The sequence below is a fragment of the Charadrius vociferus genome, unplaced genomic scaffold (genome assembly GCF_000708025.1).
Source record: "Charadrius vociferus isolate BGI_N301 unplaced genomic scaffold, ASM70802v2 scaffold62, whole genome shotgun sequence".
Classification (NCBI taxonomy): domain Eukaryota; kingdom Metazoa; phylum Chordata; class Aves; order Charadriiformes; family Charadriidae; genus Charadrius; species Charadrius vociferus.
Window position 1 is genome coordinate 4140326 of NW_009647419.1, and position 15959 is coordinate 4156284.

General features: G+C 41.0%; 2 protein-coding genes across 2 annotated transcripts in view; one reads left to right on the forward strand and one right to left on the reverse strand.

Annotated features, from left to right (window-relative positions):
• The window catches only part of AARS2 (alanyl-tRNA synthetase 2, mitochondrial), a 19823-nt gene extending 18769 nt beyond the window's left edge, over nt 1-1054 (reverse strand). Inside the window, 2 exon segments of the mRNA XM_009880459.1 lie at nt 648-916; nt 1042-1054. Of these exon segments, the coding sequence (XP_009878761.1) occupies nt 648-916; nt 1042-1054 (282 nt within the window).
• Nucleotides 1055-2604: 1550 nt separating this feature from the next.
• Nucleotides 2605-12519, forward strand: RNF8 (ring finger protein 8, E3 ubiquitin protein ligase). The gene is made up of 7 exons (XM_009880420.1): nt 2605-2729; nt 4288-5028; nt 6860-6922; nt 7735-7824; nt 9012-9119; nt 10161-10365; nt 12247-12519. The coding sequence occupies exons 1-7, from the start codon at nt 2661-2663 to the stop codon at nt 12390-12392; spliced, it is 1422 nt and encodes a 473-aa protein (XP_009878722.1). The 5' UTR covers nt 2605-2660; the 3' UTR covers nt 12393-12519.
• The last annotated feature ends 3440 nt before the right edge of the window (nt 12520-15959 follow it).

Sequence of the window (15959 nt, forward strand, 5' to 3'; positions counted from 1 at the left end):
GAGGGCGGGTGCGACGTGCCGGGGCTACGGCTGCTCATCGCTGTTAACGGCGTCTCGTACGTACGTAGTTGTTGTTGGTGTGACAATGACGTAAGCGGTGGCGGGGTGTGCGGGGGGGAATCCTTAGCCTAATTAACAGGGCGATGCTTTGGCGAGATTAGCAGTGCATGAGGTGTTTTGTGGCTTAAGTTGTCCAGGTGTAAACGAGATCATGTTTTAAATCCACTTCAGTTATGTTTTGGTATGGCCCAAAATAACCCTTTTTCAGTGATGGCCTTTTTTGCTTGAAAAGCCCCAATAGGTCCTTGTGCTCTTCACCCCAGCAGGGGCACGCGTGTGTGGGGGTTGGGGTGCTGCCAGGGAGGGCACCGCTGCTCCAGCGATTGAGACGGGGCAGTTGGGTGTTGGGGGTTCATGCTGTACCTAATGCCTTTGTGCTTACGCATTGCAAAACGCACCCCTCTTTATCTCTCAGTGCTAGGCAACTCTTCAAGCAAACGTATAATTTTGTTTTACTCTCCCGTCATGGATTCAAGGCCGGAAGGTGTGCACGTATGGTCAGTGAAGGACTTGAGCTCACACGTCTGCAAAAGGTGCAGCTGGGGCTCTGCTCATTCTGCAGAGAACCTCGTTCAAGGTGTTATTACCCAGGCTGTCTGCACGGCGCTACAGTCCTTCTCACAGGCAAGAGGGGGACTGACGGCATCCAGGTCACAGTCCGGCGTGTTAGCACGGACTGCTTTCACTGGGGATTTAAGTGTCGGTGCTAGACTGCATTCCTGGTATGCCCGCACTGCTGTGGGCAGCCGCCAGCTCCCGCGGGTAACGTCTCGGCCCCCTGCTGCAGTTTGCTCAATGAAGTTGATCAAGGGGACGTTTTGTGACTGGCCCTGCTCGGTCTCGCTTGTGCTAGCGCCTGAGGCCACGCAGATGTGTGTGACCGGGCATTGATAACAGTTCACACGGGTTAGGCATTCTTGTTGCAACTGCAGGAACAAGCGCAAAGCTGAGTTTATAACTGAATCTGTCTGTACTTCTCACATAAGCAATTCATGCTGATAGAGCACTAATATGTATGAATCATTTAAGAGGTAGGGAGCAAACATGGTTAAGTTTGCTTCCTTGCATTTAGCTGACACAGGAGTCTGAGTCTTGTTTTAAACTCAAGGTGAGACCGGCTCAGGTAATGCGTAGTCAGTGAACTTTTCTTGACTGCAGCGTCTTTATAAGTATTTATCAATGCTTATAAATACTTAAAGGGAGGGTGTCAGGTGGGTGGGACCAGTCTTTTTTCAGTCCCCAGTGATAGGACAAGAGGTAACGGGCACAAACTTGAACATAGGAAGTTCCATCTAAACATGAGGAGGAACCTCTTTACTTTGAGGGTCGCATAACACTGGAACAGGCTGCCCAGAGAGGTGGTGGTGTCTCCAACTCTGGAGACATTCAGAACCCACCTGGACACCATCCTGTGCAACCTGCTGTAGGTGACCCTGCTCTGGCAGAGGGGTTGGACTAGATGATCTCCAGAGGGTCCCTTCCAACCCCTACCATTCTGTGATCTTGCCATCTTGTAGGAATTGGAAGGTGTCACGCAAATGAGTTGGGATTGCAGGGGAAAAGGAGGACGGCTTTCATCTAAGGCATAAAAACTAGAGTGCGCTTTTATAATATTTTTCATCGGATTTAATTGTGGACTTCTGCTAAAAGGTGTTTGTCCTGCTTTTTCTGGCTGTGTCTTCCTGCGGTATTACATTGGATCCATGCAGTTTTCTAATTATGTGATAAGCTGACTGGAAACTTGTGCAACGCACAGATGAATAAGAAAAGTGTGTATGATTATCAGATCATGCAAAGGAGGCAGTGGAGGGAGTGAGAGCAGAGCCATGCTTTAAATGGCAGTCTGCAATTAGATCAGATTTAATAAGATAGTGTGAAACGGTACAATTAAATTATGTTCCTTCTTCCAGAAGATGCTATTAGAGTCTAATCAGATTATTTAGATCACTTTCACTACTGGTTATGAACTGCATGTAGCTTAGTTTCTGAGCCATAGGATTGATGGTGTGATTTACAAAAGTGTTGCGCATTTAGGGCATGGTTATATGTGCATTTTTTTATGGTAATTTTCTGGGCTGTGTTTTCCTGCCTCTTTCCTGTTCACAGACAATTGAACAGATGAACTAGTGAAAGAAGAGAGTAAGACGTAATCTTGAGACCCGTAAACTATTGTACTGGTTTGAAGAAATGGTGTTTAGTTAGGTAATGACTAAGGTGGGACATGGATGGATTGAGAGTGGCTTTGAGCAGGTTTGCTGCTGAGGAAGATTTTCATGAAACCAAGGCTTAACCTACCTTAAGGCAATCAGATTTTCCTCAGTGGGACAGAAAGAGAATACTTCAAACTTTGTAGGTTTCCATTTTCTATCTACTCTTGAATTTAAACGTAAAAAACCTCAAAGCCATATTATCCCAAATTCTTTGGAAATAGCTATAAGATGCTAATCTAGATAGATTTCTGCTGTACTTAAATTGAAATGACATAAACTGAATTTACCATGTTGTTGCTGATTGTGGTTACTAAACTACTTTATTTTTAGGTAACTATAGGCCGAGGATTAGATCTCACGTACCAGCTGGTGTCAAAAACCTGTCCCTTGATGATCTCTCGTATGCACTGCGTTTTCCAGCAAAATGCAGAAGGGCAGTGGACTGTCAAGGATAACAAGGTACAGAGACTGATTAAAGACACTGTACTCTGTGATTCAGTGAAAAGAATGCTCTGTTTGGACTCAAACGATATATAGGCTATGATATTATATGATGTATGTGTGATGGAAGGTCCATGAGAATGTGTCTTGCCTGTTGTGCGCTTTCAGCAACAGCAGGAAGCTTCAGTCTGCTGCAATTGGAATGAAACCGTATTGCTTTCTGTATGTAGATTTGCATCTTGGTTTAGCATTTTTCAGACAATTGTAGTCTCAGCAAGGGCACTTTGCAGTCTGTGGGCCTGTTTTGTGTTGCTTTCTTAAATAAAAAATTTGTATAAATCTTGGCAGTATTCAAAAGGATAATGTTCTTGTACTGCTAATGAAAAGATGAATTGATACACCTTATTGTCGTGACATAATTACTTTAATTATAATCAACTACAACAAGCATCTATTGTTAGAAAAAACATGCTTCATGTTATGTGTAAACAAGTTTCTCCTGAAAGTCTTCCTCAGCTGATTAGAATAAAGTGCTGACATCAGAGTCCTCACTTTGAGTGAGGTCTCACTTTGACTTCAGTAATCTGAGGTTTTTTTAATATCATCTCTCCACTTTCTCCTTCAGGCTGAAAACTAAAAATCAGTAACTTGCTTTAAAACAGCACCTGTAGAACAAAAAATGTTCAACGTGTCATGCAGATTTGAAGGATGTTTGCGTCAGCAGCAGATTATTCAGAAGGGAATGGAGTGGCTGCTACTAAAATTACACTGCTCTGAAACAAAACTATTGCAGAACTTGTATAAACTTGAAAAACTTATGGGTTTTGTGTGATTGGAAACATCTACGGTAGATTAGCTACTAACACTTCTCTGTGTTATCACTGCTACCATTTTGTGAAGTTTTTTTTATTGAATCTCTTTGAGATACATCAGTTGGTAATGATTCTGCAGTTCATCTTGAGCACAGATCAGTTTTGCTGTTTTTCAAAACAATTTCTTGAGCTAGTGCCTAAGTTAAAACCCCTTTTTGTGCTTTGAACATTAGAAGAACATTTTCCTTCATGTTTATATTCCACTCTTATTTATGAAGAACTGTCTCTTTTTTTTGACAGTATAAGCTATGCTTCTTTTTCTTTTATAGTTTCTTCTTGGATTTCAGGTGACATTAATTCTCAAGAATAATTACTGCAATATCATATGTTTTTGACAATGATCTATTGCAGAGTCTCTTCTTTCTGTTGGCTAGTTCTTATTTCCTCTGAAGCTTTTGGGCAGTTTTTTTCCCCTTAGAGTTTGTTCTTTTCCTTCTGCACAAGTACTTATATTTATGTTGTTCTTAGTGCTTGTACACAAAATCTGTAATGCAGGAATAATGTATGGTAAATAATATAATGGAGTAAGAGTAATAAATGGGAGACTAAGCCAATACGTTGGACATCGCAAGGTTTATTTAAAGAGGTGGCTTGTTCTGGTTGCAACACTGAAGAGGTTGGATATGTTTACAGTTGCCAGAAATAACTTGCAGAGGATTCTGTAACTGCATATTAAATTTTGCTGATTCTCTCTTCATTTGCAGAGTCTAAATGGAGTCTGGCTTAACAAACAGCGCCTGGATCCCTTAAAAGCCTATCCTATCACTGAAGGAGACCGTATTCAGTTGGGAGTGCCTTTGGAAAACAAAGAGACAGCTGAATATGAGTATGAAGTAATTAAAGAGGAATGGGAGAAAATCAGACCCTTTTTAGCCCAAAGGAATGACCTGGGAAAAGCTAAGAGTTCAAGAACTAAACGTAAATTTAGTTTGGAGGAATCTGAGACATCTGGATCAGAAGGCCCTTCAAACTCCAGATCCAAAAGAGACAGAGTGTCCTGTGGCAAGGAACCTTTGTGTGAATCGTGGGGAAGGGTAGAAGAAGCCAAACAGTTAACAGAGAAGACGGATGTCAAGCTGCCTTCTCCTGGGCCAAGTGAGGAGGATAGCCGTCCAGTGTGTAGCAGCCCTGTGCACTCCGAGAAAGCTGTGTCTGTCGCCCATAAGGACCAGAAAGGCTCTGGTCTTGCACAGTCACGGACTGGCTTGGAAACGCTGAGGAAAACTCTAGTAGATATAATGAAGTTAAAGGTTAAAGTGCAGGAGAAGCAGACAGCAGTTTTGAATGTAAAGCAGAAGCGCAGGAAGTGTGCTCAGAAGGACATCCTGGCAATGGAGCAGGAGCTGCGGGAGTTGCAGGACCAGCTATGCATGGAACAAGAGCATCATCATCAGCAGGTGGAGGAGCTGGAGAGGACATTCTGTAAAGAGCAGCAGAAGCTAGAGGTATAATGGTGGTAATCTCTTTGGTCTGTGTCTTTTCATTTTTATGGAATGCCTAATATAAGACTGATCCAAAATAAGATCTTGAACCATACAGTAACACAAATAATGTCTGTGTGAATTACTCCTGTTAAAATTGTCATGGAAGTATTTCACTTGCAGGCATGTCTACCAAAAGACAGTGTGGAGACAGAAGGGATTGTGCTGCATGGGGAATTACGAAAAAGGCACAAATTACTTTTAAAATATATTTTTACAAACAGCAAGATAGTAAATAATTTCAGTGAGTAAAAAAGTGTTTTTTAAAAAAAACAACCCAGAGGTCTCTGCTTGATCTCCTGTGCATACAGAGAGGGCAAGTTGAAAAGTATTCACTTTCAGTGTGAATTTCTCTCTAGTATATGGCTAAATTAATGCCCAGTTTGCATGGCAGATCCATTCCCTTTCCATGCAAGTAAGTTATTGTATGCCTTAATCCATGGAGGAAGGGAGGGTTTTTTTTTCATACTTTCAAAAAAATCCTTCCTTGCAATCTGTAAGTGTCTGTTCTGGTTTGAGCGACACAGAAATAATTTCTCTTCTAATGCTTGGGAAAACTGCACTTTTAGAAGACTCTAGTGTCTGAATTTATGAAAATATTTACTTTATAGCCAGCTATGGTATGTGAGTTTCAAGGGCTTAGTGTTTTTGAGCTCGCCACGTGCAGGGATGAGGAGGAGCGAGACCCGGGCACTTGACCTAAAGTGGCCAACAGGATTGTTTCATACCATGAGTGCAACATTCAATATAAATTAGAATGTTTGCTGTGAAGTTCTGTCTCCCTTGATGGTGGCGGTCCAGAGAATTTCTTGCCTGGGTGCCGGACGCCTGAGGCCTTCCCTTCTTCCCAGAGCCATAGCACTCACTGTGTCTGACGTGCTGGGAGCACACAGCTTCCTACTGATATAATTGGCTGAGTATAATCCTTGCATATTTTATATTGGCATCGGGATCAATACTGGTTCTTTAGTATTATTAATGCTAATTATTTAGTCTTATCCTATTAAATATATTTATATTTCAACCCTCATGTTTCTCTGTTTTTCCCCAGTTCCCCTTCCCAGGTGAGGAGGGGTCATCAGGTGATAGAATAATTGTCTAAATGACAATAAATTGTTGTGGGTTTCTCAAACCATAACAGTGTCTTCAAGCAATATGTGCTTGTTGATAAGTAGCTTTTTTAGATAACAAACTGAAGTCTTTCTATTTGAGTTTGCACAAACTCTGATTTAAAGGAAGTCAGACTTCATCTTGGAGTGAGTTTCATAATTTATCGGTTACTTCCTTTAAATTCTGCTGCTAAAGGCAAGATACCTGTATCAGAAGTACAGAAAGTCTGGAGTTAAGTGTTTAGGCACATGGGGAAGTTCAGCTGGAGCTGTAGGTATTCTGGCCTCTTTGAATGTGCTCAAAGATAGAGTTGCAGTTTTTTCTCATGTTTAAGTTGTTGCTGACCTCTTTGCTGCTATGAACATGCTGGTGCCTTTACAGCTAGAATAACATGTAGGTGTTCCAAGTATGTAACTGTAAATAATATATCAATTTTAACTCTTCACAGTAAATGGTGGCTCTAATTTCTATTGTACATGTGTAACGCTAGAGTGAAACATCCTAAGGTTTCCTGAAAACCAGTGTTGTTTCTTTAAGCATATCCTCTAAAAAGAGTGTGTAATTTTATGTTCCTTGCTTTCTTCATGTCTGTCTTTTTTTTTATTCTTAAGAGTTTTCTTCCAGCAAAAAAAGTCATGTTTTGTTGTTGTGTTGTGTGTTTGTTTTGGTTTTTTTTTTCTCTCAGGGAGTAAAGTGGCAACATGGGGAAGAGAATCTGAAGGAGCAACTGGCCCAGGTCCTGCAAGAGGCAAGTAGTTATGAGTCTAGATTTGATTTAACTGTTTTTCAGATATTTAAGTCTGTCTTAGTGCTGTGGCCTCTTGGTAGAAGACTAAGACTTCGCCTCAGGTGCAGATTGGATGATTTTCATCTACAGACCATATCTGTCAGAAAGTGGCACTCCCTTTTTGTGAGTTGCTATTTGCCAGCAAATAACTGTGAGAATATGCATTCAGGTTGAAAGCACTAAGTAGCTGCAGTGATTTTTATCTGAATTTGGTCCCTGGGCTGGTGGGTTTCTTTGTGAGGTCTGTCTGCTAGGTATCTGTTTTGAGAAAGTTGTTTTGGCAATTTTAACCATATGAAAAAAAATCCACTCTTGATTAGAAATGTTTTTGAAGGAGATTGTTGCACACTTAGGTTTCCTAGCCTTTTTTTCAAAAGGCCTTTCCTTCTGGAAAACTAATCTGAAAACAGCTTCAGGTAACCCTGCATACAGTGACAGGTTTTTTGTGATCCTTATGTGTCAAATACCCCTTGATACTCAAATGTCTCAGATGCACTCAAAATGGTATCTGTAAAACCTAACTGAAATGAAAGAGTAACCTGTGAGAGGGAATGAGAAGTGCCATGACCCTGGGAAGGTCATAAATAACTGGCACTACATTCCAATTTTAAGGCTAAACTGCCTTAACGCTCCAATTTATATAGACATACGTTGCTTTTTTAGGAGGAGATTAGGAGAAACGAGTATGTTGAACCTCATGATTACGGCCATGTATATTTAATAGGATAGCTGATAATGGCATTCTTATAATTTCTGGGATGGTGTTGTTACAGCATCATGCTTTGATGGAAGAACTGAGCCGTAGTAAAAAAGATTTTGAGGAGATAATTCGCGCCAAGAATAAAGAGCTGGAAGAAACCAAGGTAAGGTATAACTGAATTCAGAGTTTTGCTCATAAGTGGAACGTGATATGCTGCAGAAGAGGAAATAGTTTATTTATCATTTGTCTTGACTGTACTTTGCCTCCTATACTGAAAAACTCGTGTATTTTGATGTGGCAGCTGACTGTAGTTTCCAGGACTGGGGGAGGGTACACCTTGCCTTGTTCATGAAGTAGAATTGAACAGTCATCTCTAGATCTTTCTCAATCATAAAGAAAGCCCAAGGCAGCTGAACTGTGTGTTGTGCAGAAGCAGGTCCGTTTCACCCTTTCTTTTTAAACAATAAATAAATAAATAAAAAGAAGGGTGTGTTTGAAAAGTGAGGTGCTTCATTTTCAGTTAGAGTGCACTCAAGTAAAACTGCAGTGTTCCAGCAGTCCTACAAGGGAGTGTAGCACTGAAACAACATGGAAATTGAATAATGAATGAGAGAAGCCACATTTCTTCCTGCCCTTGACACAAGGTGATGAGTAGAACAATAATTAAGGAGATCCTTTCCTGGGTATTATTCTTGGAAATTACCACGTTATCCAACTCTGGCTGTTTGCTTTGTGGGGTGTTTGTTGGTTTTGGTTTTTTTTTTGTTTTTATGTTGTCTTTGCAACTCTGTTGCGGTTTCAAGTATAGCTTCCATTGGAAAAAAATCTCTGTTATTTTTAGAAGACAGAGGAGGTATCTAGGAGCCTAATTTAACTTCAAACAAAAAAGATATTATTGGGCAGTTAAATGCAAGTAAATGTTTCAAATTCGTGTGCTTCTTTTTTTAGTATTTGAGGTATTTTGTCTGTTGGGTGTTTTGCTCTTTACATCAAAGAACTGTTCTGTTGACTTAAGCCAAACTCATGCCAGGAAGAGGTTGAAAGAGATTCTGAAAAGATTGTTCCAGCTGGTAGCTTTTTTAGGCTGAAGGCAATTTTGGTAACGGCTGCTGTTCTTGCTTGTAAGTTCTCTGCAGTGGGTGAGAATATTCTCAATACTGCCAAGACTATAAAGAGAAGAGAGGTTGCAGATCTGGGTATGTAATAGACACAGATTTGACATGTGGAAACTGGCAGTTGTATGATTTTCTACTTGTACTACCTTCCCCCACACGTGCGCTTCCTGCCAATATTATATTGAGTAAAACCTTGTTCTTTGTTGATGTGTGACCATATGTACTTTTTCACTAGGAGGAGAAAGAAAAGGTGAGAGCCCAAAAAGAAGAGGTGCTGAATCAGATGAATGACGTGTTGGAGAATGAGTTGCAGTGCACGATCTGTTCTGAGCACTTTATTGAGGTATGTTTAAACCTGTATGGGTTTGCCAGTAAAGAAATGACTTGAGAAGCTGTCACTAGTTCTAGTGAAGTAATAGTCAAGCTTATTTCTTCACTTTGCTAGTTTAACAGTTGCAGCAGACCCACAGTGAGTTCTGGGTAATGACTGGTCCAGAAACCCATTCTGTCTGCCCTAACTCTTCTGGGCAGCAAGTTCAGCTTTAATGTCCCTACCTGCATAGACATGAGTGCTTAGTCCTAAAATGCATATAGGCTTGCAGCAGTTTTGGGTGGTTTTGCACTGATGCTCTGAGCTGCTGCTGCCAGCCTGCTTGGGGAAGAATAATTTCGTAGTGGACCTTGCTTTAAGTTGACTCGGATTGGACTGCTTCAGGTTTAGATATAGGAAGAGGTTAGTAAAGGAAGGGAGGTGCAGTGTTCAGTCAAGTCCTGCACTGTTTATATTGTTCAGATAAACTCTTTTTTTTTTTTTTGAGAAAGAGAAATTGGCCTGCTTTCATTTGATTCTAGAAGTAGTCAACAGGCTACACCTGAAATGCAGACTGTTACTTCTGTTTGTGTTTTGCTAGAACTTCAGCTTCATTACAGTCATTTCAACTACAGGAAACCTGATGTGTTAGGCTTGTTATAATGATTAAGAGCTAGCTGAAATTTTAATTTCTGTTTTCTCAGTAATTTAAGATGCTATTCTGTGGTATCTGAGTTTTTCCATAATTTATCCTTTTCAAATTGGGGAAACTTAGAACAGAATTAATTCTTTTTGTCTGTGTTTCTGACTTGCTATGATCTAGGGTGAATCCATTAACCGACTTGTAAAACTTGTCTGCTCTCTGGCATGGTAGAGTTATTCTACATGTAACCCCTACAAAGGCTAAAGAATGGGGCTTTGGGCTTCCCCCTCCTTCCTTATGGGAAGTGTTCATCTACCATTTTTCTGACTTCAGGGTGTTGTTTTTTTTTTTTTTTTTTTTTTTTTTTTTTTTTTCCTGACAATGCTTATGTGAGCATGCTCTGATAAGTATTCTTCCCTCAAATTCCACAGGCAGTCACTCTGAACTGTGCACACAGCTTCTGTTCCTACTGTATCAATGAGTGGACGAAACGTAAAGTGGAGTGCCCTATCTGCAGGCAGGAGATCAAATCAAAGACACGCTCTCTGGTGCTGGATAACTGCATTGACAGGATGGTAGAAAAACTGAATGTGGAAATGAAAGAGCATCGCCTGACCCTTATCAGAGAGCGGAAAGGTGAGAGGTGGGTGGATGTGGCATGATGAGTACAATCTCTCATTCCATCTATTTTGTACAGCTTTCTTTGGCACCTATATACCAGCGAGATGCTCGGGGAATGCAGTAGAAATGCTAGATAATTAATTTTAAGGTATGTTGTGTGACTAGCTTTATTGCACGGTAAAATAAAATTAATAAAAAGTTTGGAAAAACACATCAGTATGAATTGCTCAGTCTAATGGGACAACTTAACTGTACTAAAGGTTATGCTGTTTCGGAGAGGTCACTAAATAGAAGCAAAACTATATCGAATGGGCCTAGAAAAATTTACCAGGCACCTTTTGATTAAACTATTGACTACATCATTGCAAAAACTCAGCAGAACAGTGCCTGATGAGAAACTCTGAGTTCTCTTCCATGTGCTCCATTTATGTAAGAAATCTCTGAAGGGAATGTTGGTGTGTCATGTAAGTGTATGGCTGAACTGGTAGTTCATGTTAATTTTTATGGAATTGACCACTGTGGCTTAAATGAATAACCTCTTGCCTAGTTGTAGCTAGAAGACTGTGCATGACAGTGACAGCTTTAAGTCAAACTCCAGTATGGGGTATTCCTTTTTCTGCTTCCCTCCTCCAAATTTGTTTCTAGAGCACTTGATACTGGTATCTAGGTGCGGAAACGTAGAAGTCTCTTCCTGCTGCCCCTTAACAAATTCCTATTGCTGTGTTCCCTTAAGTAATTGTCTTGTTTTCCCTTCATAGAGATGAATGCATGATCCTTCATTTTGCAATGTGTCAAGCCCTTTACCTAATGAAAGGTGGTTTTGAAACATTTCAAATTCTCCATGGTGACACAGAATGACATCGCTAAGCAGTGTTAGTTCAAATCTGAAATTATCACTTATTTAACCAACTTGGTCTGATTCCCTCAGGAAATGTTAGATTGCTCAGAGGGTTCCTAACTCAGCTTCGTGAATTGCCGTCACCTCTACAGAACTGATGCTGCTCTTGTGTAATGTGCACATGTGCAGAGTATGCCATAGCACTACTGAAGTGCCTCCTCAGGTAGCTAATGGTGATGGGATGAAGTGGTGCCTTTGTTGGAGCCCACTTCATTTCTGTGTGGTAAACCAGAGGTCTTCATGCTTGTTTGAACAAAAAGGAGATAAGCTCATAGCCTACCTCCACATGTGATAGATGCTCTAATTATTTAAAATTGTTATTAGTTAGTAGGGAATCGTTTAGCTTCACCATGATGCACTTCAGGAGGAAGGATGAATTGTTTCTGTGTGGTCTTTTTATTCAATGATGGAAACATGTGGATTGAGATGAAGATAACCATGTGTCTAGTTAAACATGAATTCCTAAGAAGAAATTGGCTGAAAGAGAAATAATGATGCAAGTGACACTTGGGAAGTTCAGTCAGAGCTTCCCGAGAAGCCTTTCCGAGACCCCTAGTATAACAGGCACCAGCAGGACAGCTTGCACTCTTAAATGTATGGAGGTTTTGACGGGGCCATAAGTGTCCTGAGCAACCATTGTTTGAGGGCTCCTTACCACATTTTGTTCCTTCCCTCTTTCTTACCAGTCAAGGCACTGTAACAGTTAGCCACTTCCATTGCCAGTTGTGTGCCAATGAAGGGATGGAGAATGTCTGCTTCTCACCTGTGCTATCTTAACAGGAAAAGGCATATAGGAAACTTAGAAAACAAGCAAAAAGAGTCCTTTGATGTTTTAATGCTGAAAATTGCAAAGCAAAAGGCCTGTACCCTGCAGCTTGAAAGACCTATTGCAAACTGACAGTGAGAGGCTGTAAGTTTCTAAGAGAACTAGTAATTTAGCAGTGCCTGTGGGCACAGTGGTCACTTCTAACTTTTGTATCTGTGTATTTTGAATGCAGAGAAACAGAATGTGTTGGCGAAACCAGCCATGGACAATGATGGCAACGTGACTTCTTCCACCTACTCCATCTTTTCAATGAGCAGCTGTGACAGTGAGGACTCTGAGGAGGATTCTTACTATAGTGAAAGCTACTACATTATCTAAAAACTATTACTGCAGACTTGTTTGCCTGTGTGCTGTCCCGAACCAACCTAATGGTGTTTGGTTGACTACTGCTGGATGAATAGACTAGACATCTGAAAGAAGAGATTCTGTGAAGAGGCTGGAGCTGAGAACTAGCAGCATTTGGAAAAAAAAGACCTTATTTTTTAAATGAATGTACAGCAGCTTGATCTCTAAAAGAAAACTGGGATTGTGAGAGAACAAACTGTCATTTTGCTAGATGGTTGACATACAAAACCTATGCTTCCGTGATCGCTTGTGACCTATTCGGTGTAATGTAATAGTTTGTATGCATCACTGCCCTTTCCTTAGTGAATGACATGTTTAAATGTGTACATCAGCTTCCCTTATTTCAAGCAGCAGAGGGAATGGCCCAAGATATTTGAGAACTTGGCCATCCCCACCAGCAGGCAGGAGAGGTATATGAGGAAAAAGTGCCAACGTGGGTTTTCCTCTTGAATTTCATATGGCAGCTAGAGTTGTCCCAGGCCTCTGGCAGTAAAGGAAACAAAGGGTGGGTTATGGACTCTGTCAGCTTAAGTGCATTGTAATCTGAGCTGCTGGCGGTCCATTTGCTCTGTTGATGTTACTCATTGTCTGGTAGAAAGGGATGGAGAAGATTAGATCTTGCAGAATTCCTTAGCTAGTTAATAGAGTATGTTTGGTTTGTTCCCTCTTCAGGCTTTTGCATAAAAGGTTTTAGAACTGGGAAGCAGTGCATCCAGAAGTTATTAGCAATGACTTCAGAAACACATAAAGTTCTTGTCAGCAGCAGAGAGGAATCTCTGCCTCTTCAGAAGTGCTGCTGTCCGAATTAGTGAAATGTCCTTTTGGCAGGGTAGGAAGGCAGCATCTGTAGGCAACCACAAGGCACAGAAGGAAGCATTTAGTTTTATTGTTTACAAAACATTGCTGTTGAGCCGTGGGTTGTACTACCCTCACAGCAAATCACTCATCCCTAAGAGATGGAGCAAGTCTTGCCTCATCCTATCATGACTGTCTATGAAGTTCCATGTTCAGTGGCATATGCTTTTGGCTTAGCTGTTACATGGAAAGGACTGTTTTACACTGTGAGAAGAGGATGGGGGGAAGCTCTTCTCGTCTGTAATATTTCTGTGGCCATTTGTATGTACTTTCTTGTTTCTATGTTTATTTTGTTTAAGAAGGAAAATATAAATCCATTTCTGCATTAGTCTTCCTTGGTACAACAATTGGGATGAATCTCTTTCTCCTAGCTGTTCTTAGTCTTTTTTTTTTTTTTTTAAGAAAACACAATCTCATTTTAGTGACTTTCTTTCCTGTTTTAATTGCTGTAAGCAGTGTGACTATTTTAAAGTTCTTTGAAAGACTTGTGTATTCAGGAATTGATAAAAGACAACCCAACTCTTGAAGCCTGTGGCTACCCTAACAGTAATTTAGTAGATAAAATCATACCTCTTATCTCCTTCCACTAAAGAAAGATCCCATTAGAAAGGTGCACGAATGATGCTGCTGTCCTAAGGAAGCAGTGCTTTCTGACAGATTTGATTGGTAGGACTTAAACAGGGGAGGTAGGTCCGATCTGTGGGCCAGGCAACTTTCTTAAAAACTTAGCGTAAGGTTTCTTTTGTGAAGGAGACTTAACTCAAACATCCTGAGTTTTCCTCTTTCCCATTTAATGTTCATTTTCTATAGGTGCTCTTAAAAGTTTCTTTTGTGAATATATGCTGTCTGGGATGTCTGAGAGAAGAGGGTTCCTCAAAATGCTTGTAAAATAGGCTGACATTAGAACAGGTATTCCTGATGGAGTAGGAGGAAAATACTCTGGTTACCTAGGACTGCAAATTCTTCTAATTTGTATCTCTTCTGTGTTGCTGTGCTTTTTTTTTGGGCTCGTTTCATTTTGCTAAATATATTTATTTTGTTATGTTGGTGTTTATGCATATTGCAGAGAAGGATAATGATTCTCCTAGTAACAGAGTAGTTCTTCGGTGCGATTTCTGTGTGTGTCCTCTTTTCGCTAGAATATGAAGAACATATGTGGTATACCAAGCCTTTTCCACTGTTACTGGTAGGTGCATAGTGTGTAAAGGTTGAAGGAGAGAGGTTAAATAATAAGTGTTCACTGGCAAAAGCATTTCACTGACAAAAGCAGAGCTCACCTCCTGGTTCACTAAGTTCCTCATTAAAACTACTATCAGATAAAGACCTGATAGATGTAGATGAGACTAGATGTAGAGAAGCATCAGGTGAACTAGCGAGTTTCTGGAAAAGATGTCCATATTTCTAATACTGTGCTCTCCTTTGGTCTGAGGTCTGGATCCTTTCTTCTACTTGATTGTACATCTGAATGTCCCCTTGGGGATGTCACATAGTGTGATAATCAAACACTTTCAGAGTAGTATATTGTTTATCAACATGAGAGGAATAGCTGGGAAGGAGTGCTAATGGATTGTGGAACGGGACCATCACAGAGGGACAGTGCGCTGTTTAACTCCTGCAGATCTGTGGATTCCAAGATCAGTCTGACAATCACTTTTCTCTTGCATGTGCAATCTACCACATGAGTGTTTGGTGAGCCTTAGCAACAGCCATCATTTAACTTTTGCAGAACATGTAACAGGCAATTTAATAATCCAGCTATGTCATCGTCCCCCCCAGTTTAAGTGTTTTTTTTTTTTCCAAAGATAGGGTCTGACTAGTCGATGTCTTGCTTCCTGCTCATAGTCCTTCTTCCCTCCTGCCAGCCTCTTTTGTCCTAACTTCACATATTTAGATGCATACCTTACAGTGACTAGATAAATCATAAACTACACTTTCCAAATAGTATACTCCTGGCGCTTGGTGGTACTGTGTTTGTTTTGGCTTTTAAGATTAAGCATTCATGCCTGTGTCCTGAGCTATATGCCCCTGGGTTTCAAGCTTAATGCAGAGCACAAGACAGCTCAATTAGCGTTTGAAACCCTCATGACAAATACTCTATAGACATGTATTAGGCTTTTATTGCACGAAAGGCTCTATTGTCACTGAACTTACAAAACCTGTTCTGGCTCTGCTGGAATAATGGAGCTGTAGTTAGCTAATGGTGAGGTGCCTGGCAGTGAGCAGGCTCTAGGCTTCTCCATAGGCAGACAGTTTTCTTCAAAAACCTATGGTGCCTGCAGGAGCAATGACATTTCCAGCCAGCGTGTCGCGGCAGGGCCCTGTGCCGGGGTGGGGGTGTGCTGCCCGCTGTCACCCCCACGGCGGGGGTGCCGCTAAGTAGGTCTCTTTCAAGAGCATGAAAAAAGCTGGTTTTCACAGACAGCGCCACTTTTAAGGCAGTGGCTGAATTATTTGTGCATTAGCGCACTTCATATTAATTTTTACACACTTTATATTCATTTTTATACACAATATATTTACAAAGGTGCTATGTATAACATTTTACATAGAACTCCAAAACATATTCACCCCTACCTCTCCTCCATCGCGAAGGACAGAGCTCCGCCGGCTATCTGCTTCCCCGGGGAGCCGGGGTCTGCTTTTCCAGAGACCGGTGCCCTCGCTGCGGGCAGAGCGGGGCGGCCC